Source organism: Lissotriton helveticus, chromosome 7 (genome assembly GCF_964261635.1).
Source record: "Lissotriton helveticus chromosome 7, aLisHel1.1, whole genome shotgun sequence".
NCBI lineage: Eukaryota > Metazoa > Chordata > Amphibia > Caudata > Salamandridae > Lissotriton > Lissotriton helveticus.
This window is the reverse complement of record NC_136068.1, coordinates 1,828,082,309-1,828,103,013: the sequence shown is the minus strand read 5'-3', so window position 1 is coordinate 1,828,103,013 and position 20,705 is coordinate 1,828,082,309. Positions and strand designations below refer to the sequence as shown.

The window sequence follows — 20,705 nt, the reverse complement described above, 5'->3', positions numbered from 1 at the left end:
TGCACTGCCTGAGTGAAGTGGGGAAAGAAGGCGATTTCTGAGCTGTCCACTTTGATCAGAGGAGCAACTCTGGCAGCTTGTAGAATTAGGCCTATAATTTAGCAACAGGGACAGTATAGGACGGAGGGGGGGGGCTCCTGGCTTCGGGCGTCCCCCAGGCACCCTGTACGCTCTTTCGATCACAAACATCTTGGACAGGCCCTTCGGTTGCAGTTTTGTCGTGATTAGGTTTTCAATGAACAGGTGTGTGGCGGGACCCTCCGATTTTTCCGGCACCCCAAGAACGCATTTCGTATTGCATCCTGAGCACCCCTTATAATCGTCCAGCTTGTCCTCTGCGAACTTACGGAACGCTTGGAGCTCCATGATGTCTGTCTGCAATTGCAAGGTGTCTTCCACAAGGCTGGCGGTGGTGAGCTCCAGCTGCTTGACTTTTTCCGTATATTTTGTGAGGTCATCCCTCATCAGTGTCACTTCAGAGGATAGAGTGTCAATGGATGTGCGAACCGCTGTGATAGCTGCCATTAAGTCCTTCATTGTGGGCTAAGTAGGATCCTGTTCCACCCCTCCCTGCTGCTTGTCGCCAGTTCCCCTTCGCTCGGGCAAGTACGCCTTTGGACAGGTGTAATGGCCGAGCCTGCTTTGCTGGGAAGTCATTGTACCCTTTGCATTGGACATGGTTAGGGCTTTGTCCCCACGTCAGGCCAACAGCGCGCTGATTGGTAATTCCGCCGGGTCAGATCCGCTGCGCCAGCATGGGACAACAAACAAAAGCCACTTAATGGAGGGCGCCTGAGGCGTAGCTTGTAATTTCAGCACGGATACTGGCTCTTGAAGTGATCCACGGACACCTCGGGAGCAGTGGGGGCCTCTTCACCCCAGGATAGCCAGTGCAGCGTGATAAGTGTCCAATACATGTGTCCCAGGACGCAAGGCCACAAACGTCAGTGTCGCTCCTGTCGGAGCGGGCCAGTAGCAAAGTCACAGGTGGAGGAGCTAGAAGGAGGCAAGGGAGGGAGGGGGGCACATGAGGCCCCAGTGGCTGGTACAATAAGAGTGTGAAGAATTAAGAGCGCCCGCTCTTTACTCACAAGTATAGGCCCTCCTTGTTCTCCCCACGGTATGTGCGAATATCCATTCGATTTAGGACCGGTGTGCAAGCCCGCCTAATTGGGAGGAGCGCGGACTGGTGATGTCCCAAGGTCCGGGCCGTGCGTGATGCAAGCTAACTCCGTATTTGAGGTGTGCGGCCCCCCCGGGATGACTTTGGGGGGCACGGCGGCATGCTTGGGTCCTGTTGCGGCAGGCACAGCCACACCAGGTCTCGGCCTGCACAACTGGAAGGCCCCAGGAGACGATTGTCACGGCCTCGGCTTCAGGCAAATTTGCAGGTGTGGACCAGAGGGGTCTGGTGCCGCTTTAGCTCCAGCGCATAGAATCAATCCTCCGCAGATGGCCGTTTGAAGATCCCGGTCCGGTCACAGGGCCCCGGCTCCGTCAGGGCACGTCCACTCAACCAGTAACCCAATTTCCTACATTAGCCTACTGTTTATTCAAGTTACAGACTCCTCACCAGTAATAGGGTTTAGACAAATGAGGCAGTTACCTCAGATGCACTGCACCCTCAATTTTTAACAAAACAGTTTGATGGCCGAGGGCTGATTATACCTTATTTGGGTCAAGAGTGGGGTCACAACATTTAAATCTAAAATATAAATGATCCACAGCAAGTGGTGAAGAGTCAATTTGAGAGGGAGATGCAATTTGGTTAGAACATGATCACAACAGTGTTGTTACATATATATATATATATATATATATATATATATATATATATATATATATATATATATATATATATATATAATCTTTTTATTAAACAGACTTGACATACAGGTACAGTTCCACAAAAGTCAATAGAGGGGATTACAGTGAAATCAAATATACATACAGATACAATAGGGTAGTTCACTGGAAATCACGGGGAGGGGGGGATCATCACAGTCAAAATTATGGGGAGGAGTACATATGCTGCCACAATATTCATTCCAGGGGGCCCATATCTTGGACCATTTTCGGGGGCAGCCTCGGGCCATGTACACTGTCTTTTCCCTTAGCATACACTGATCAAGGTCTTTTTTCCAATCTGTAACCGTGGGTGCGTGCGAGGCCCCACAGAGCGAAGCAATATTCCTCTTAGCAATCATGTAGCCGAGTGTGACACATTGTGTGGTGTGAGTGTTGAGGTCAGTAGGTTCCCAGATGCTAAGGAGGCATCTGGGCGCTTCTGGCTTAATTTAGACCTCTAACGTTTCGCTCATGACTTCGTGCATCTTACGCCAATATTCCTGGATTGGCTCACAGTGACATATTATGTGCATGAACCTGCCCATTTGGGTGCATCCCCGCCTACAAAACCTGTTTCCGGTCCACCCATGTGTGTCAATTGGGGACTTGTTATGTAAATTCTGTGCAGGATCTTTAGTTGCACCAGTCGAGACGCGCCGGGATCGCAACAGGCTTAGGGGAGGAGACAGCCGTTTGCCAGCTTCCATTTTCTAATTCGATGCCATCTCCAGTCCATTTTTCTCGTAGCGACAGTAGGGGGTCTTACATATTATTGAGGAGTTTTTGATAAGTTAGGGAAATAGCCCTTTCGGGTAGATGGCCATCTAGTAGTCTGTCCTCCAATGGGGAGCTATCTGGTGGAGAGGAGTTACGGGGCAACACTGTTTGCAATGCATGTCGGACTGGCAGATATCGAAAACGCTCCGAATCTGCCAGTGCATACTGACTTTGGAGGGTGTCAAAGGGCTTCCCGCCCTCTGTGTCCCAAAGGTCCCTAATGTGGGAAATGCCCATTAGATGTCATTTGTCAAAGCCTTTGGATTTTCCCAAGTCTCCTAGTTTTTGTGAGTCCCACAAAGGTGTGGCGAGATTGTTCCAGCCGAGCGACTTGGTTGCAGAATGCCAGATTTTAACTGTGTGATTGGTGGTGCCAGTAAGTGGGTACCTGTCTAGTTTGGAGTGTAGTGCTCGGGTGTAGGTCCCGTTCGGAAGAAGCCATCGATCCATAATGAACCCGGGGTCGTCAGGGCGACTATAAGTACCGTGGTTTATTTCTGTAAGATGTGCTGCCCAGTAGTATTTCTTAAAGTCGGGTAATCAGATTCCGCCATCGTACCAACTGAGCGTGCAAAGCAATACGTGGTCTCCAGTCCTAGAGAAGGTCCCGCTGGAGCCCTTCTATTTCTTTAAAGTATGAATTTGGGACAGGGTCGACTGAGTTTTTCAGGGCATATAGGAAACGGGGTGGGGACATTTTAAAAAGGGCTGCCTTGCCCAATAGAGAGAGCGGGAGTGACTTCCAGTTTGTGATGTCACATTTGAGTCTTTGCAGTGGGGGAACAAGGTTACGTGCGTACCGGAGAGATGTCAAGCGAAATGAATGTGCCTAGGTATTTGAAGCCTTCTGAGACTATTGGTATGGGGCAATTTCGGGGTTGCAGAGGAGGACCCCCTCAGAGGACATATAGGAGAGATTTTTACAGTTGATACGAAAACCAGAATATCTGCCAAAAATGGCCAGGATGTTGAATATTGCAAAAAACACAGTTGATGGACAAAATGTAGAACAATGTCATACATTCACCCCAGTACAAGGATCTGGGCCTAAATCCATCATTTTTTTGCACTCCACACCACCCTGGGTTAGACACAGGCTATATGCAAATCAGCTCTGACCCTGTGCCTCATGGGAACAGTCCGGTCCGAACTACCAAGCCATGTCTTTCCCAGACCGGAATCAAGCATCCAAGGATCGGTTTCTGGCTATCAGCCTTCATCAGCCTGGATAGCTTGACTCCAGTGGTGTGGAGAGCCTGGGACTCACGTCTGAGCATACCCAGCCCACTCGGGGTGAAAATTGCAAAAAACACAGTTGATGGACAGAATGTAGAACAATGTCATACATTCACCCCAGTACAAGGATCTGGGCCTAAATCCATCGTTTTTTTGCACTCCACACCACCCTGGGTTAGACACTGGCTATATGCAAATCAGCTCTGACCCTGTGCCTCATGGGAACAGTCCGGTCCGAACTACCAAGCCATGTCTTTCCCAGACCGGAATCAAGCATCCAAGGACCGGTTTCTGGCTATCAGCCTTCATCAGCCTGGATAGCTTGACTCCAGTGGTGTGGAGAGCCTGGGACTCACGTCTGAGCATACCCAGCCCACTCGGGGCGAAAATTGCAAAAAACACAGTTGATGGACAGAATGTAGAACAATGTCATACATTCACCACAGTACAAGGATCTGGGCCTAAATCCATCGTTTTTTTACACTCCACACCACCCTGGGTTAGACGGGATGTTGAATATGGCAATCAGGGATCTCTTGGGGGACGTGAGATACAGAAGAATATCATCCACATATAAAGAAATACAGTCTTCCCAATTCGCCTATCATCGCATTCCATGAATCATTACATCCCTACGGATCCATGCTGCAAGGGTTTGGAGGGCCAAAGCGAATAGTAAGGGAGAAAGGGGGCACACCTGGCGGGTCCCCCGGATATGTGTGAAGGTCTCTGATTTTTTGTTATTCACGACTACTTGAGCCATAGGTGTGCTATACAGTGGGCGCACCCATCGGCTGAAAATCGGCCCAAATCCCAGTTTTGTGAGCACGGCAAAAAGATAAGGCCACTCAAGTGTATCAAATGCCATAGTGGCATCTAGGGAGACTATGATTTCATCTTCACGTATGGTCGGGGCCCTGCCCAGGACCCTGTGCACTCTGCGCAGATTTAGAGCAGTGTTCCTCCTCGGCATAACCCCTGATTGATCAGGGTGTACTAAGTCCCCTATTACCTTGATCAGCCTATTGGCAAGTACTTTAGCTAGGATTTTAGGTTCTGCGTTTAGCAACGATATAGGACGGTAGGAGGCGCAGTCTGTTTTGGGTTTCCCATCCTTGTAAATTGTGATAATGGTTGTGATTCTCTGATCTAGGGGCAGTGATCCCTGCTCAAGGCTGTCTTCGGACATAGATTTCAAATATGGGGCTAATTTATCTGAACAGAGCTTATAAAGTTCGATTGGATACCGTTTGGGCCGAGGGCCTTACCCGAGAGCAGCGCCCGTATCACAAGCGCTATTTCGTCAGTGGTATGGGCACTATCCAGAAATGTTCAGTCGGCATTTGAGAGCCCAGGAAGGGAAATATCTCTAAGAAGGTCCGGAGTCTGCCTCAGTGTATGGCGCTGAGCAGTAGACTGTGTGAAAGTGGGCTGCAAACTGATTGACTATGTCTTGGGGGTCTGTTATGGGGGCATGTCAGCATCTCTAAGTTCTGGAACGAGCCTACTATCATGTTCTTTTCTATCTAACCAGAAAATTTGTTTTCCAGCCTTGTCTCCACAGTCATAGATCTAGCCCAGCCTGTCCTGTCCCATTATTTTGGCTCGGTCAGTGCCCAGTATTCGTCCTGGCGTAAGCGGAGTGTGTGAAGGGCTACAGGAGTGGCATCAGAGTTCACGTCTTGTTCAAGACGGTAAATCTCTTGTTCTACATCAGAGAGGTCGTTTGTTGTGTCTTTTTTTGATCCAGCTATCAGGGAGAGGGCTTGGCCCCGGACCACTGTTTTAAAGGCTTCCCACAATATTCGCGGGGACTCAACGGTGTGTTCATTCTCCAAGAAATAGTCGTCAATGGACTTACTTAGGTCTTTACGTATTTTGGGGATTTTGAGGTACCAGGTATTGATAGGGGCAATGCGTCCTACTTGTGTGCGGTCTAGGACTATGTGGACCCATTGAGGGGAATAGTCGGAAATACCTCTGTCCAGATGTCGGATCTCGTGGATATCCATGGCTTGTGGAACTGGGACAATTATGTAATCCAGGCGGGAGAGGCTATTGTGTGCCCCGAAGTGAAAAGTGTGCTAAACCTTAGCCGGATTGTATGTTCTCCATCCGTCCACCAACCCCATTGCCTCCAAAAAAACTGGCAAAAGAGTGTGCGGCGTGGGGGATTGTGCGAGGGGGGTGTCTGTCTAGTGAGCCTGATAGTATTGAGTTAAAGTCACCGTTGAGCACTAGGTGCCCATCTGGTAGTGCTAGCAGCACAGCACTGAAGTCATAAAATGCTACAGCTTCCAGCCATGGAGGTGCATATATCGACATTAAGGTAATGGTTCTGCCCTCCCAAGTGCCCCTGATCCTGACATATCTGCCGCGGACGTGGACGTGAGTGATAAGGGGAATGATTTTCTTTGCATGATGCCCACCCCCCCTTGAGTTAGACCCAAAGCCCGCGTGTGCCACCTATGAATAGCCTCATCCATGCATAGCCTTGCATGTGTTGCCTATAAGGGGAGTTTCCTGAAGTAGTACAATGTCTAGTGATAATCTCTTGATATATTGCAATACCACACTTCTCTTAATCTTGTCCCCCAACCCGTTAACATTCCAATTTAAGATTTTGACTTCTTTGTTCCACTGCACACCCATTGACATGTACGTAGAGCGCAACAACTTGCTTCACAAACAGGGACTGAACCATCGAGATAACACAAAAAATAATAAACTTGAAAAAACAACCCCTCCCAACAAACACCCACCCTGCTCCCCAGCACTTTGGGCTCAAAACTGCCCATAATTCTTAAATGCAGAGGGCCTGTCGCCCAACAAATTGCCAAAAGAAGAAAGTGGGGGAGGCCTAAGCACCCAGTCGACCCCCTTTCCTACCGTAACAAATTACAGATGCATTACGTAGTGGAGAGTCAAAATTCAGACTATTAAGTACTTCAGTACACTGGTTTACATTTCGACATCTTCAAGTGTCAAGAGACCGTGAGCGGAGCTCAACCTATGGAGAGAACAGGCAGTCTGGAATAATCAATCAATCAATCAATCAATCAAAGCATTTGTATAGCGCGCTACTCACCCGGAGGGTCTCAAGGCGCTTGGGGAGGGGGGGCCGCTACTGCTCGAACAGCCAGGTCTTGAGCTGCTTCCTGAAGGCGAGGTGGTCCTGGGTCAGGCGGAGGTGGGTCGGGAGGGAGTTCCAGGTCTTGGCGGCGAGGTAGGAGAAGGACCTTCCCCCTGTGGTGACTCTTCGGATGCGGGGGACGGCGGCGAGGGCGTGGTCGGTCGATCGGAGCTGGCGCTTGGGAGCGTAGAAATTGAGGCGGCTGTTGAGGTATCCTGGTCCTTGGTTGTGCAGGGCTTTGTGTGCGTGGGTGAGGAGACGGAAGGTGATTCTCTTGTTGACCGGGAGCCAGTGCAGGTCTCGCAGGTGTCCGGAGATGTGGTTGCAACGGGGGATGTCCAGGATGAGCCTTGCTGAGGCGTTCTGGATCCGCTGGAGTCTCTTCTGGAGTTTGGAGGTGGTTCCGGCGTGGAGGGCGTTGCCGTAGTCCAGTCGGCTGGTGACGAGGGCCTGGGTGACCGTCTTCCTGGTCTCGGTGGGGATCCACCGGAAGATCTTGCGTAGCATGCGTAGGATGTTGAAGCACGACGAGGAGACGGCGTTGACTTGTCTGGTCATGGAGAGGGATGAGTCCAGGATGAAGCCCAGGTTGCGTGCGTGGTCTGTTGGTTTGGGTGCGCTGCCCAGGGCGGGGGGCCACCAGGAGTCGTCCCAGGCGGAGGGTGAGGATCCCAGGATGAGGACTTCCGTCTTGTCCGAGTTCAGTTTCAGAATAATCAAGAGCTGTCCGATGAAGACAGATTATCTGTTCCAATGGTCGCTGGAGCTCCTCTCCGGTGAGGTCTTCCAGGTGTCCAGCCAGTCAGATGCTACCTCTGGGAGGTCAAAGAAGTGAGTTTTCCCATCTGCCTTGACACGCAGCGAAGAGCATGGCGTATTTAAGACCTTTTTCCCGCAGCCTTTGTTTGACATCAAGGAATGAGAGTCAACGCATCTGCACTGCCTGAGTGAAGTGGGGAAAGAAGGCGATTTCTGAGCTGTCCACTTTGATCAGAGGAGCAACTCTGGCAGCTTGTAGAATTAGGCCTATAATTTAGCAACAGGGACAGTATAGGACGGAGGGGGGGGGGCTCCTGGCTTCGGGCGTCCCCCAGGCACCCTGTACGCTCTTTCGATCACAAACATCTTGGACAGGCCCTTCGGTTGCAGTTTTGTCGTGATTAGGTTTTCAATGAACAGGTGTGTGGCGGGACCCTCCGATTTTTCCGGCACCCCAAGAACGCATTTCGTATTGCATCCTGAGCACCCCTTATAATCGTCCAGCTTGTCCTCTGCGAACTTACGGAACGCTTGGAGCTCCATGATGTCTGTCTGCAATTGCAAGGTGTCTTCCACAAGGCTGGCGGTGGTGAGCTCCAGCTGCTTGACTTTTTCCGTATATTTTGTGAGGTCATCCCTCATCAGTGTCACTTCAGAGGATAGAGTGTCAATGGATGTGCGAACCGCTGTGATAGCTGCCATTAAGTCCTTCATTGTGGGCTAAGTAGGATCCTGTTCCACCCCTCCCTGCTGCTTGTCGCCAGTTCCCCTTCGCTCGGGCAAGTACGCCTTTGGACAGGTGTAATGGCCGAGCCTGCTTTACTGGGAAGTCATTGTACCCTTTGCATTGGACATGGTTAGGGCTTTGTCCCCACGTCAGGCCAACAGCGCGCTGATTGGTAATTCCGCCGGGTCAGATCCGCTGCGCCAGCATGGGACAACAAACAAAAGCCACTTAATGGAGGGCGCCTGAGGCGTAGCTCGTAATTTCAGCACGGATACTGGCTCTTGAAGTGATCCACGGACACCTCGGGAGCAGTGGGGGCCTCTTCACCCCAGGATAGCCAGTGCAGCGTGATAAGTGTCCAATACATGTGTCCCAGGACGCAAGGCCACAAACGTCAGTGTCGCTCCTGTCGGAGCGGGCCAGTAGCAAAGGCACAGGTGGAGGAGCTAGAAGGAGGCAAGGGAGGGAGGGGGGCACATGAGGCCCCAGTGGCTGGTACAATAAGAGTGTGAAGAATTAAGAGCGCCCGCTCTTTACTCACAAGTATAGGCCCTCCTTGTTCTCCCCACGGTATGTGCGAATATCCATTCGATTTAGGACCGGTGTGCAAGCCCGCCTAATTGGGAGGAGCGCGGACTGGTGATGTCCCAAGGTCCGGGCCGTGCGTGATGCAAGCTAACTCCGTATTTGAGGTGTGCGGCCCCCCCGGGATGACTTTGGGGGGCACGGCGGCATGCTTGGGTCCTGTTGCGGCAGGCACAGCCACACCAGGTCTCGGCCTGCACAACTGGAAGGCCCCAGGAGACGATTGTCACGGCCTCTGCTTCAGGCAAATTTGCAGGTGTGGACCAGAGGGGTGTGGTGCCGCTTTAGCTCCAGCGCATAGTATCAATCCACCGCAGATGGCCGTTTGAAGTTCCCGGTCCGGTCACAGGGCCCAGGCTCCGTCAGGGCACGTCCGGTATGCAGGTTCCAGACTGCGGGGCAGAGCACAGATTTGCAGCTGCTCATTGTTCGGGGTGCTGATGGGTGTTGGAGAGCATCACGTCCGTGATTTGCGCCCCCCCCGGATGGTGGAGAGGGGCATGCCGGCACACTCAGCGTCTGCAACGGCAGGCACTCCTATGCGAGGCCCCGGCTTTCTTCAGTCAGGAGGCCTCAAGCGCCGGTCGGGATATCTTTGGCTACAGACGTCTGTTTGCGGTCAAAGTTGCAGCAGTGGGCACCGATACTCCTCTGGTGTGTAGAACTGACACCAGAGGATCATATCAGTGTGGCGGATTGACGGGGCAGGAAAGGGGGCTCCGGAGAAGCCTTAACAAGCGGCCATGTTGTTTCACCACGAAGCCACGCCCCCTTGTTACATATATTTATATCTTCTGCAGTCTTCAAAATTGTAAACATACCATCCTTCTGACTGAAAGAAATGGGAGCAAATAGTTTGCTCTGGCTCCGCATCAGTCATTCTTGGCCTCTCAGTGCCGGTCAGGTGCTTTACGATTTCACTCTTTCTGTCCTCAGTCTTGCGCCAAGGTGTCCCCCAGAAATATATTGCCCTGGCTAAACTCTTTCATTGAGGGGGACACCAGGTTTAGCAGAGGCTTCATGGACTCAGCAGCATTCACCACCTTTGTTTTTCAGCTTAATAAGCACATTTGAGCATGTATTCAAGATTCCCACCACCCCTTCGAGGACGCAACATATAGGAAATGACCATCAGAAAATATACATGGAAGGATTAAGGCAGCACCCCGAGCAGATAGGAAAGAGTGCAGAAAGACCACAATGTCGGTCAGCATATCTCCTACCATCTGAAACAGCTACACTGGCTCCCAGTGATAAAGCAAATTAAATGTAAAGCCCTCACACTGGCTTTTAGAGCAATCACAGGATTGGGCCCTCTTTACCGGAGGACTAGATTGGGCCTTTACAAATGAGAGGAAACTGAAGTATAATAATCTTTGTTTGATGCGTATTCCCAAATTCTTTAAGGCCCGATGTGGAGGCAGGGCCTTCAAGGTACTCACGCCAAGATTTGGAATGACTTAAGCTGCGTTGGGCTGCCATCTTTAAAAGAGCGATAAAAACCAAGCTGTTTGATGCAGATTCGTTTTCTGGATGATGCAGTGTGATTTCATTCTATACTTTGAGAGCCGTGAATGTTCTGCTGACGCAGCCGCATGTTAACCAAATGCTTTTGATGGATCGAATGTGAGATTCAGAGATTTGTCATTTGATAATATTTGTTTATATTTTGTGTGCTAAATATGCATCAGCATCTCTAAAATCACAGACTCGAATTGGGCATATTTTGAGATATGATCTACAGTTCTGTGCTGCAGACATTCATTCATCTTGCTAAAATGTCAGATATAAGTTCATCCGTTTCATTCTTTTTCCAACCTCAACAACTTACCAGCAAGTTTTTTCTGACATTCACTAAGGCTTTTATCTGCTTTTAGTATGGCTTCGGCTTCTCCTCTCTTACTGACCAAGAATTCATCCAGTGCCTCCTGAGCCTGTAGAAAAAGCCAAATATGTTAGGGTACGAGTGCCTGTATATCGATCACTCCTGAAGCTTCATGGAACAGGGAGAGAGCAAGAAAGTCAGCCCTGTTGAGAGGTCATGAGAACAGATCTAATGGACCAATTCTAACTAGTTCTGTATCACCTTATTTAGATCTTCAGTTCTCAAACATTCTGAAAACATACACTTTAAATAAAAAGGAATGTTCAGTAGGAGCTTATGAATGGACATCCATGATCCTAAAATATATCTAAGCATATACTATAAAGAATGTATTTTTAATGCTCGCCACAAACCTGGTCAGGTACATCACCACAATTTATGCCATTTCCTGCCTTTCCTCTATTCTTTCTTGCCACACCAGAAACCCCACCCCACATGTGACAAGGTTATTGAGCTCAAACTTACTGCACTCAACATCAGGCAAGAAAATCAATCAACAGTAAAAATGTTGATAAAAAATAAAAATTTAAACTCTATTAACTTCATATTTACTTTTTTAATATCAGCAATCTCAACAATCATCACAAAAAACTCAAAATGTCAAAAGATGTTTGCATTATTTCTTTAAAGTATTTTAGCTAACGGATGAAGCCTTATGCCCTCACTCCTTATTCATTAGTACAAGTGCCACAGGGTGGCCCTAGACAGTGGCACAAGCCTGAACTGATGTTATGCTACTTCATATTCTGAGAAGAGTGGGCCCATATGATATGAATTGTTCTGTTCCACAAGTTATTGATATAAGATGTGTCAGACTGGAGAGTGGATGCCTGATGTAGCATCTTTTACTTGCCCTTCTCAAATTAAGAATGTATCCTGCCAGTAAGCAACATCACTTCTGCCTGAAGCACCAAGTGCCCTTGATCCTGTAGATAAAAATAAAAATAGTTTCACTTGCTTGGTTATCCCTCCAGGTCTCACAGCCATGCCAACTCTACACAAACTGTGGTTCGGCAGCATGATAGTTGAGTGGATGTCTTGGGCTTATTTAGACTACAGGGCGAAGGGCCTATTGTTGCCAGGCTCCCATCATGAATCCCAGAGGTCTCATAAACAAAGAAGACATCCTAGAATGTGGTTCATTGGAATGCTAAAGCAAGTACAATAAAAAGCAAAAGTAATATACAGGACCCAACTATGAGAGACTGTATGTAGTCAGTTGTATTCCCCCTTTGCTACTATTAGTAAGTCATTATTAATTACATTACAGCCAATGATGTACTAGGGTTAGGCCTCATTAGCTTAGAACTACACTACATATCCATCAGGGTTACCGAAGCAAAAACTAGGGTCCGACACAAAATGTAATTTTCAAGATGGGAAAAAAATGTGATGTTAACTGAAAAAGAAACTAAATGCTTTGAGATTAAGGTTGAAGATGCTGAAGAAAGATACAAACAGAACTAACTGCATATTTATGTTTTCCCCGAAGGAGCTGGAGAGACACAGATCCAATAACCAATGGAAAATTACACAGACCGAACTGATGGAAAAAGTGGTATAACTGTAAAAAAAAGAGGATTGGAGCAGAGTTGACTGTTCCAGTCTTCAAAAGAGAACAAACATAATTTCTGCTACAAAGCATATGTGGAGACCTGTTTCAATCTGTATTTGTCAAAAGGCTTTTCTCAAAAAACAGGGGCATTCTATTGATGAGAGTTGAATGAAGAGGCTTTTACAACACAACCAAAGTATGCACATTCTTCGACTATGCACAAGATGATGTACAAAGGCGAAAAGTAAAGCTAAAAAGGAACACAGGAATCTCAAACCAAAAAATTAGGTTTGCTCAAGAATTACTGTCATTCTGTGCTCCTGAGCACCATACAGAGACCTAAGATGGCAGATTAAAAGTAGGGGAGCAGGAAAAAGAGAGATCAAGAATACAAAGGACCATAAAGAGCTTGATTACAAGTGGCCAGTGAAATTGACACTCCGGTACAAACACCTGAATGCTTTAATACTGGTTTTATAGGTGGTGAAATGTTTATCGCACCTGGCAATTACGATGAAGTTTGTGCTGGAAATTTTGGCCCATCTAACCTGTCACAATTTAACAAGAAAAAAGTTCTTATAATCCTGACTGGAAACTCTTGAACTCCTAAGGTCATTAGCTATCATCACCAGAATGTTTAAATTAGGGGGAAAACAAACAAACACACACACTTTCTTTGTGATTATTGTGAGAGCGTATACAAAGCATATCATTTAAATAAAATTGATTTTTAAACCAAATTCTGTAACTCCACCAGTTAAAGATCTTCCCTAGGCAGGTAAAGTTAGCTGCAGCGTAATACTTTACTTGTCCGGGCTTTTACTGCAAAGTGGGAGCGTGTACTGTGGGCAAAGGAGTTGCATTGCGTGGTCTGTGGGGATCAAAAAGAAACCATTGAGCACATAATCTTTTTCTGACCAAACTATTTGTCGCAAAGGAGGTGCTGGATTATTCCACTTTGTCAAAAACTGGAAGTTAGGGAAAATGAGGAGGCACTCAGGACTCTGAGATACAACGCATGCAGGATGTCAATCTTTGCTATCTCTCGTTTTCTGGTGAGTGTGTGGAGAATAAAGTACACGATAAGCACCCCTTAAAAGAAACTTTTATACTTTGCAAACAGTAACATTGCAGCTGTACAATCGGAGAATAGGAAGGGTAATACTTGTATAACAGGATTAAGATTAGAGTTGTATATCCTTTTAGCAGGTGAATAACCAATTTTATTGCCTAGAAAGCTACATTCGCTTAGCTTCAGGATAGCTGGATTTGCAATTATGTTAACAATTAATTTAGGCCTCGGGAGGTATTAAGCACCCCCAAAGAAATTGCATTAAATTCTTACGCTGGTCACTGGTAATAATATTGTATTGAATTTTGTACATTTATACTGTAAATGTTAAATATTTTATGTATGTTTTATTCCATGTGCTTTTATGGCTTATAAGCCAAAATAAAGTTTGAAAAGTAATGCTGGTGCCTGACCTTTGGCGGGTGCAAGGTGGGGTAGAGGGGAGGAACCTTCTTGTGCTTCAAGGGGCCTGTGAGAGAAAATGTACCCAATAGTGGCCCTTTGAACAGAAGCAGTTTGATAGGGACCAAGCATGCAAGGCCTAAAGGCTAGATCGTAAAATATATTGTGAATGTCAGTTATATCTGGCTCTATAGAAGATCACATCTTTTTAGCATATCAAAGAAGAATTGGGTTTGTCCCACGAAGATGTTGTCCTTGCAGCTCACACATGCTCTGTGAGCACTGGAAGGGAATAAACATATCTTGAGTCACTGACTGTAGGGGCAGAAGGAGAAACTTAGGCAGAAATGAGAGCTCAGCATATCCCCCTTGAACCAGAAGGATGAAAAGCACAGACAGCCTTCAGGGTGGTAGCCATTAGCATTAACCATAATGAAACCATGCAAGGGCAACACTTTATGTTCATAAGGATACATAAGGAGGGTGCGATCGTATTGTCTTCCTGTGTTGGATGGAGTTGTGCTCCTTTAAGAAAGTTTGGAACCATCAAATAATGCATGCAAGGTGCTTCCTTATAGTCTAAGATTGTCTACGCTGGGCCTCTTGGACGTAGTTACCAAGACTACAAGGCATCAACAAGCTTTACTTCCAGATCCCTCCGTTCGGAGAATGAGCACTTAGCCAACATCCCCAAATTCAAAAGGACACGCACAGGAGGACGACGATTCTCGGTTCAAGTGGCCATGGGATGGAACTCCCTCCCACGCACCCTCAGACTGGAATCCAGTTACCTGGTTTTTCGCAAAAAACTGAAAACGCACCTATTCCCGAAATAAATGTCCCTCCTCCCTTCCCTTCCCTCAATGGATATCAGCCTTTTTACAGCGCGGGGATGCCCTTGGGTCACCAGGCGCTATACAAATCGCTAAATAAATAAATACAACATTTAGATGTTGTCGTGAAATGTTGGGGGTGAAAAATCAGACACTGAAAAGGAATGATAAAACTATGTTGTGGTCTTGTTAAAGATGAAATGAAAGGCAGACCAGTAACAATGCAAGTGCTTCCTCAGGGAACAAGCAGCTGCTCCTGCCAAGAAAATGGGTAGGGGAGCATGTCCGTTGGAGGCCTGCGTGTCCAACCGGAAGTGAAATTTTGACAAATAAGCCAATAAGAAGGATGATGTGTTTTTAAGGGCAGGCTGTGGTTAAGTCATCTGTACCTTTACATGTCTAACAATGTGTGCTCCTTAAAAAGAATTGAAAAACAATAAATTAAGCAAAACATAAGAAGCTGGTTTCAAAATGCTATTCTTCCTTGGACTGAGAGTGACACAACTGGACAAAAATGTCTTAAACTGGGTTAAATGTGAAAATAAGAAAGGAGAACGATGGCACTGCAATGAGGAGAAGGAGGGTGATGTGACGAACCCCTCATAAATAGACTAGAACAAAACCCATTCACTACATAATCTTTTCCATAGAAGTAAAACAAAAGGCACATTTGCAAAGAGAGCAGCAGATTAACAAAAAACATTGTTCATTGGCTGCAGACTGAATCCACTCATCAATGTGCCCATGCCACCCTGCGAGGGATGCCATAGTAACTAGCGGACATTAGTTCATTGATGCTAGTTTTTGCCCATGCCACCCGCTAAGGGGTACTGTAATAGCTAGTGGACATTAGTTCATTGATGCTCGCTTCTGCCCATGCCACCCTCTGAGAGTGCCATAGTAACTAGAAAACAGTACTTCACTGATGCTCGCTTCTGCTAATGCCACCCTCCTAAAGGTGTCGTATTAACTAGCAGACATTAGTTCATTGATGCTTGCTTCTGCCCATGCCACCCTCCTGAGGTGTTGTAGTCGCTAGCGGACATTAGTTCATTGATGCTTGCTTCTGCCCATGCCACCCTCCTGAGGTGTTGTAGGTTGTAGTAGCTAGCGGACATTAGTTCATTGATGCACGCTTTTACCCATGCCACACTCCTAGAGGTGCCATAGTAGCGAGCGACATTAGTTCATTGATGCTCACTCCTGCCCATGCTACCCTCTGAGGAGTGCCATAGTAACTAGCAGATCAATGTTCAATAATCCTCGCTTCTACCCATGCCAACCTACTAGGGGTTCCATAGTAGCTAGGGGACATCAGTTCATTGATACTCGCTTCTACTCATGCAATCCTCCGAGGGGTGCCATAGTAGCTAGTGGGCATTAGTTCATTGATGCTCAATTCTGCTCATGCCAACCTATTAGAGGTGCCGTAATAGCTAGCCGATATCGGTTCATCAAAGGTCGCTTCTGCCTATGCCACTACTCATAGGGTTCCATCGTAAAAAGCAGACATTAGTTCATCAATGATCGCCTGCTTGTTATGGCTCTTTACACACTAGGTCCTTCAGTTCCTCTTCCACTAAAATCTATCTTCAGTTGGAGACAAAACCACTGGCCTCTATCAACTCTTAAGAAACTTGGTGTCTTCCCCATGGCTTGACTCACCTTCACACCCTTGTTGGGGCTGGCTTGGAACTGCATCACTACCTGGTCTCGGTCACAGATGTAGACCTCGTACCCACCAGGCTGGGCGTAAGCACCACCTCTCAGGTTGGTCTCAAGGGTGACTGAGAAGTCCCGGAGCAGAGAGCGGCATTTTTGAAAGGAGATGTCTTCATTCTTCCCTAAAAGGTTCCCATAGTGTTCTGCTAGTTCACACTGAAGAAGGCAAATAAAGCCAAGTCAGACAACTGTCTCCTGATGAAAACATTTGTAAATACATTTGAAGCAGTTCACCACTTATAATGTGCTAGAAAAATAACAAGACATTAAAGAAACTGAAAATCTAAAATCTGAAAAGAACACTGGTGTTAATAAATTACTATAGGGTTATACAAATAAAGTTTTTTGTTAGAAGACATTAACAAAAATGCAGGTAGTCTTCATTGTTGGGACGTTTCATAAGATTCATAAAGATTTACAAAGTAGTTAATGTTTTAGTAACTTCTGTTTTTTAGAGATTTTACTTGGGGAATGTACAGGAGTGCCTTAGTTCACTCCGATCACATCCGAGACCTTTATTCTGCCTATGTACACCTTGGATGTTTATTCCATTTATTAGAAAAATATCAGATCCTCACAAAATCCAGGTTTAGGGGGCTGTTTGAGATTTCACAATATCGACTAACCAGATTATGAATTATTATTCATTAATAAGGTAAATATCATCCCCACCCTCCCTTTCTAATCATGTATGTGATGTCTAAGCTACTATTTACAATATTATACAGAAGTTGTATTCCCATCTGCCACTATTAGTCAGTCGCCTTAATCCGTACACAGAGGCAGGATTTACCCATCTTTTACAGTGGCTTGTTCATGCTTTATTGTAAAAAAAAATTTTTAAAAAAATTGGAGCAAGCGATTTTCTAAAATTGCATGAGAAATTAAGTTAATTGTGTTCTTTTTTTTAAAGGGTTTTTATTATTTTATTATCTGTAAAAACATGGACCCAGGTGAGCACTTTACACTCAACAGGCATCGTACGAAACCACAGTATATCTTAACTTTTTCTACAGCGGTGGACAAAGGCCTACCTGGCCACCCAGCAAAAGGGTGAAGATGAGGTGTTCAATGAAGTACTAAGAAGACAGGCCAGGCACCTTCTCCCAAGAAACCAAAATGCCTGCTTGGCCAACAAATAAAGCGGTGAAGAGGAGTTGTGCGGTGAGGTAACTTTGGAAGCCATACATAGGATGACAGGCCAGACACCTCTCCCTCTGGAGTCAGGGTGGACCAGCGCAACCTGCACCGTCTCATGCTAAGAGTTATCCAGATAACCCCAGAAGCCTCAGCCACACAGCCAAAGCATTTGCAATTGTATATGGATGATGAATTGTAGACAGGTGGGCTCCCTGAGGACGAGAAGTATGGACTGTGGAGGACTCTTGGAAATAAGGATCAGTCCTGACTGTAATATTTATATAAATGAAATCTTCAAAATATTCTGCATGCTTTGCTTGGTTGCAGCTTTTTGAAAAAAGTAGGGTCTGATTCCCTTCATTAAAGCTTTGTTTGCAGAAAACTACATTCAAATAGTTAAGGAGGTGTTTTTATATTTATATAGCTCTAAATGGGTTAATATTTGTCATTGTATTTTTATTAAACCTTTGATATTAACTTTTGTAAGGATTTAGTCATGGATATTTACCCTACAGTATTTTAGTATAATTGACCTAGACCTACTTCTATAGAAGCCTGTGTTAAAATAAACAGAATTGATTAAAATGTATGAACCTTATTTCTAGTTCTCCTTTCCTCCATCATCTCCTCCTCTGCTGCCTAAATATATCATATCATATCTGCCTTCTTTAACATAGTATTTTAATGTTTTGCACCCTGTACTGAACCCCAATACGTTAATATCACGCTTAATAAATACCTAAATAAACAAATAAAAATAAATAAGGGGCACACTGCAAAAGTAAGGAAGGGGGCACTGAGCTACAGCTTATCTTCAAACAGTCTGCTTCAAGGAACATTTACCTCCTGCCATTTTTGGGTGATGTTCACACAATTTTAGAGAACAATAACTATAGTATCCTGTAAGTAGGTCTTTAAAAATGTTGCAGAATTTTAAAACCAATTTTAGCTTGCATACTCTTTTACAGAATTATCTTTGCCTGCCTGTCCAGGATTAGTAGTTGCAAATTCATAAACAGGCCCATCATTGCTTAAAGAGGCTGAACAACAATGCAAGAATCCCCCCTAGGTATTTGCTGAGAACGTCACCATGAGCCTCTTCTGGTACTGCCCGTTCTCATCTTTGAAGGAGCGCTTCATGTAGATCTGGAGGGCTTCAGCTTCACACTTCCCGTGCAGATGTGAGAGCTCTTGGACTTCTGCTGGGAACTTCACCAGCTGTTGCATCTGGGAAGCGTAGTGCCCCACTGCTTCTTTGACGGCCGCCTCGTTCTCAATAGTGGCCAGCGAAAGGACAGCGTTCTCCAGGCACGGAACCGCCCCGCTGAGGATGGTCTCCACATAGGTCTTGACTAAGGAGCTGAACACTGAAAAGAGAAACAAGACTTGCAAATACAACTCATGATCTCATCACCATCCAAGACCTGGCTCTTCTCGAACTCCCACTAGCCCTCTGCCGTCACCTTCAATCCCAATCACAGCGCCAGGAAACCTCCGGTGTCAGTGCGCTTTATAAGTGTAGCTTAACATTAACATTAACCATCCATGGATGACCTTACAAACAAGAGTGGAGTCTGAATCCAGTGGCTATGCAGAACCCCACTCTCTATTTCTAGACTTTGTTTGCATCAATGAGCAGGTCTGGTTCATTAAACAACTCGAATTGATTATATACTTTTCCTGCTTTCGTTAACGTACTTCTGCCGGTGAGTTGATAACCGCCTTTCACCCTCTTCACCTCTGCCGTCTGAAAGACAAAGTCACAGAACTTGCGCGTCTGCTGAATGAACTGTGGATCCAGCGCACTCTCTGGAAGAGACTCCATGACATTAATGTCCTTTCCAGATGCAGGGCGGACAAAGACGAAGCAATTTCGAGAAGGGAAGAAGTTCCGTATGCATTCACGGGGAAGGTTATAGTCGACCACTTTCTTACCACAGCCTGGAGGAATGAAAAAAAGGAGTGTGAATAATGAGTTGCAGTGGGTGCAAGGTTTGCAGACTAGTGCGAAAAAAGGTCTGCGGTAGAAGATTGTGTTTAATGGTTGCGCTAGGAGATCTGAAGGCAAGAATACAGAAATTAAAGGACAGAGGTACAGGGGCCTTTCCAGTAGGATGTGAACACAGATAAAGAGTTTCTGCAGGGGGCACAGTTCTGGCTGCTAGGTATGACACATAGATGGTATTTGTAGGAGGCTGGCTTAGTATATGGTGCTCACTTACGTAAGGGGGCACCCTGCACTAATCCAGACAACCCTTCTGGTGATTTTAGTCATCCTAGACAACCCTAGAAATCTCTGTAATTGGTAGCTGTGAAGAGCAGCCTTCAGGCTTAGTCCAGAAGGAGTGTAACGCAGCTTGTTTTACCAGCACTTAATCTTATGGTATGAGTTAAGTGAAAATAACCACACAGTGTTGTTATAAAAAATAGGTATATATTAACGCTCACTAACACAATGTATTATCTCCTATCCGGAGATATAAATATAATACACACAATACTTTCTCAATAGAATACATAAATAGCCCAGAATATACAGTGATCTCCAGGGGGAGACCAAACTATATACTAAAATAGTGGAATGCAGACCACAACTTAAGTCAAGAGTGGACCCAGAAGACATAGATGAGTTGGGAACCCATGGGACCACTCAAGATCAGTATATAGGAACGCCAAGGAGGCTATGCGAAGTGTAATAGACTCCAGTCAAAGAGATTTATTAAGCGCACCTATCACCCGGGGGTCTCTAGCGCTAGCGTAAAAACTCCACTGGGGCTGAAGGTCAGATGAAATAGATCAGTCATTATAGATGATCAAATAACCAGGTTTTTAATTCCTGCGGAATAGCTTGTGATCTGTGATGGAGAGGAGCTGTGATTGAAGTTTATTCTAAAGAGCAGGTGCACGGAAAGAAAAAGATCTACTGCCATTCCAGACTGTGCAGATTCTACGAGGGGTGAGGAGAAATTTGATACCAGCTGAAACTTATGCTGGGAACACGACTGTTTACTCAATGGAAGTGTATGGGTAA

The 20,705-nt window shown here is 46.1% G+C and overlaps 1 protein-coding gene across 4 annotated transcripts in view; it reads right to left on the bottom strand.

Moving 5' to 3' along the window:
• The window catches only part of LOC144770822 (guanylate-binding protein 3-like), an 84,582-nt gene that overhangs the window by 25,886 nt on the left and 37,991 nt on the right, over positions 1–20,705 (bottom strand). For all 4 annotated transcript variants that reach the window (XM_078655595.1, XM_078655593.1, XM_078655594.1 and 1 more), the window contains exons 6-9: positions 19,373–19,615; positions 18,764–19,041; positions 16,478–16,690; positions 10,897–10,999 (exon numbers count right to left, since the gene is read on the bottom strand). In XM_078655595.1, coding sequence (XP_078511721.1) covers positions 10,897–10,999; positions 16,478–16,690; positions 18,764–19,041; positions 19,373–19,615 — 837 coding nt within the window. The remainder of the gene's footprint in view (positions 1–10,896; positions 11,000–16,477; positions 16,691–18,763; positions 19,042–19,372; positions 19,616–20,705) is intronic.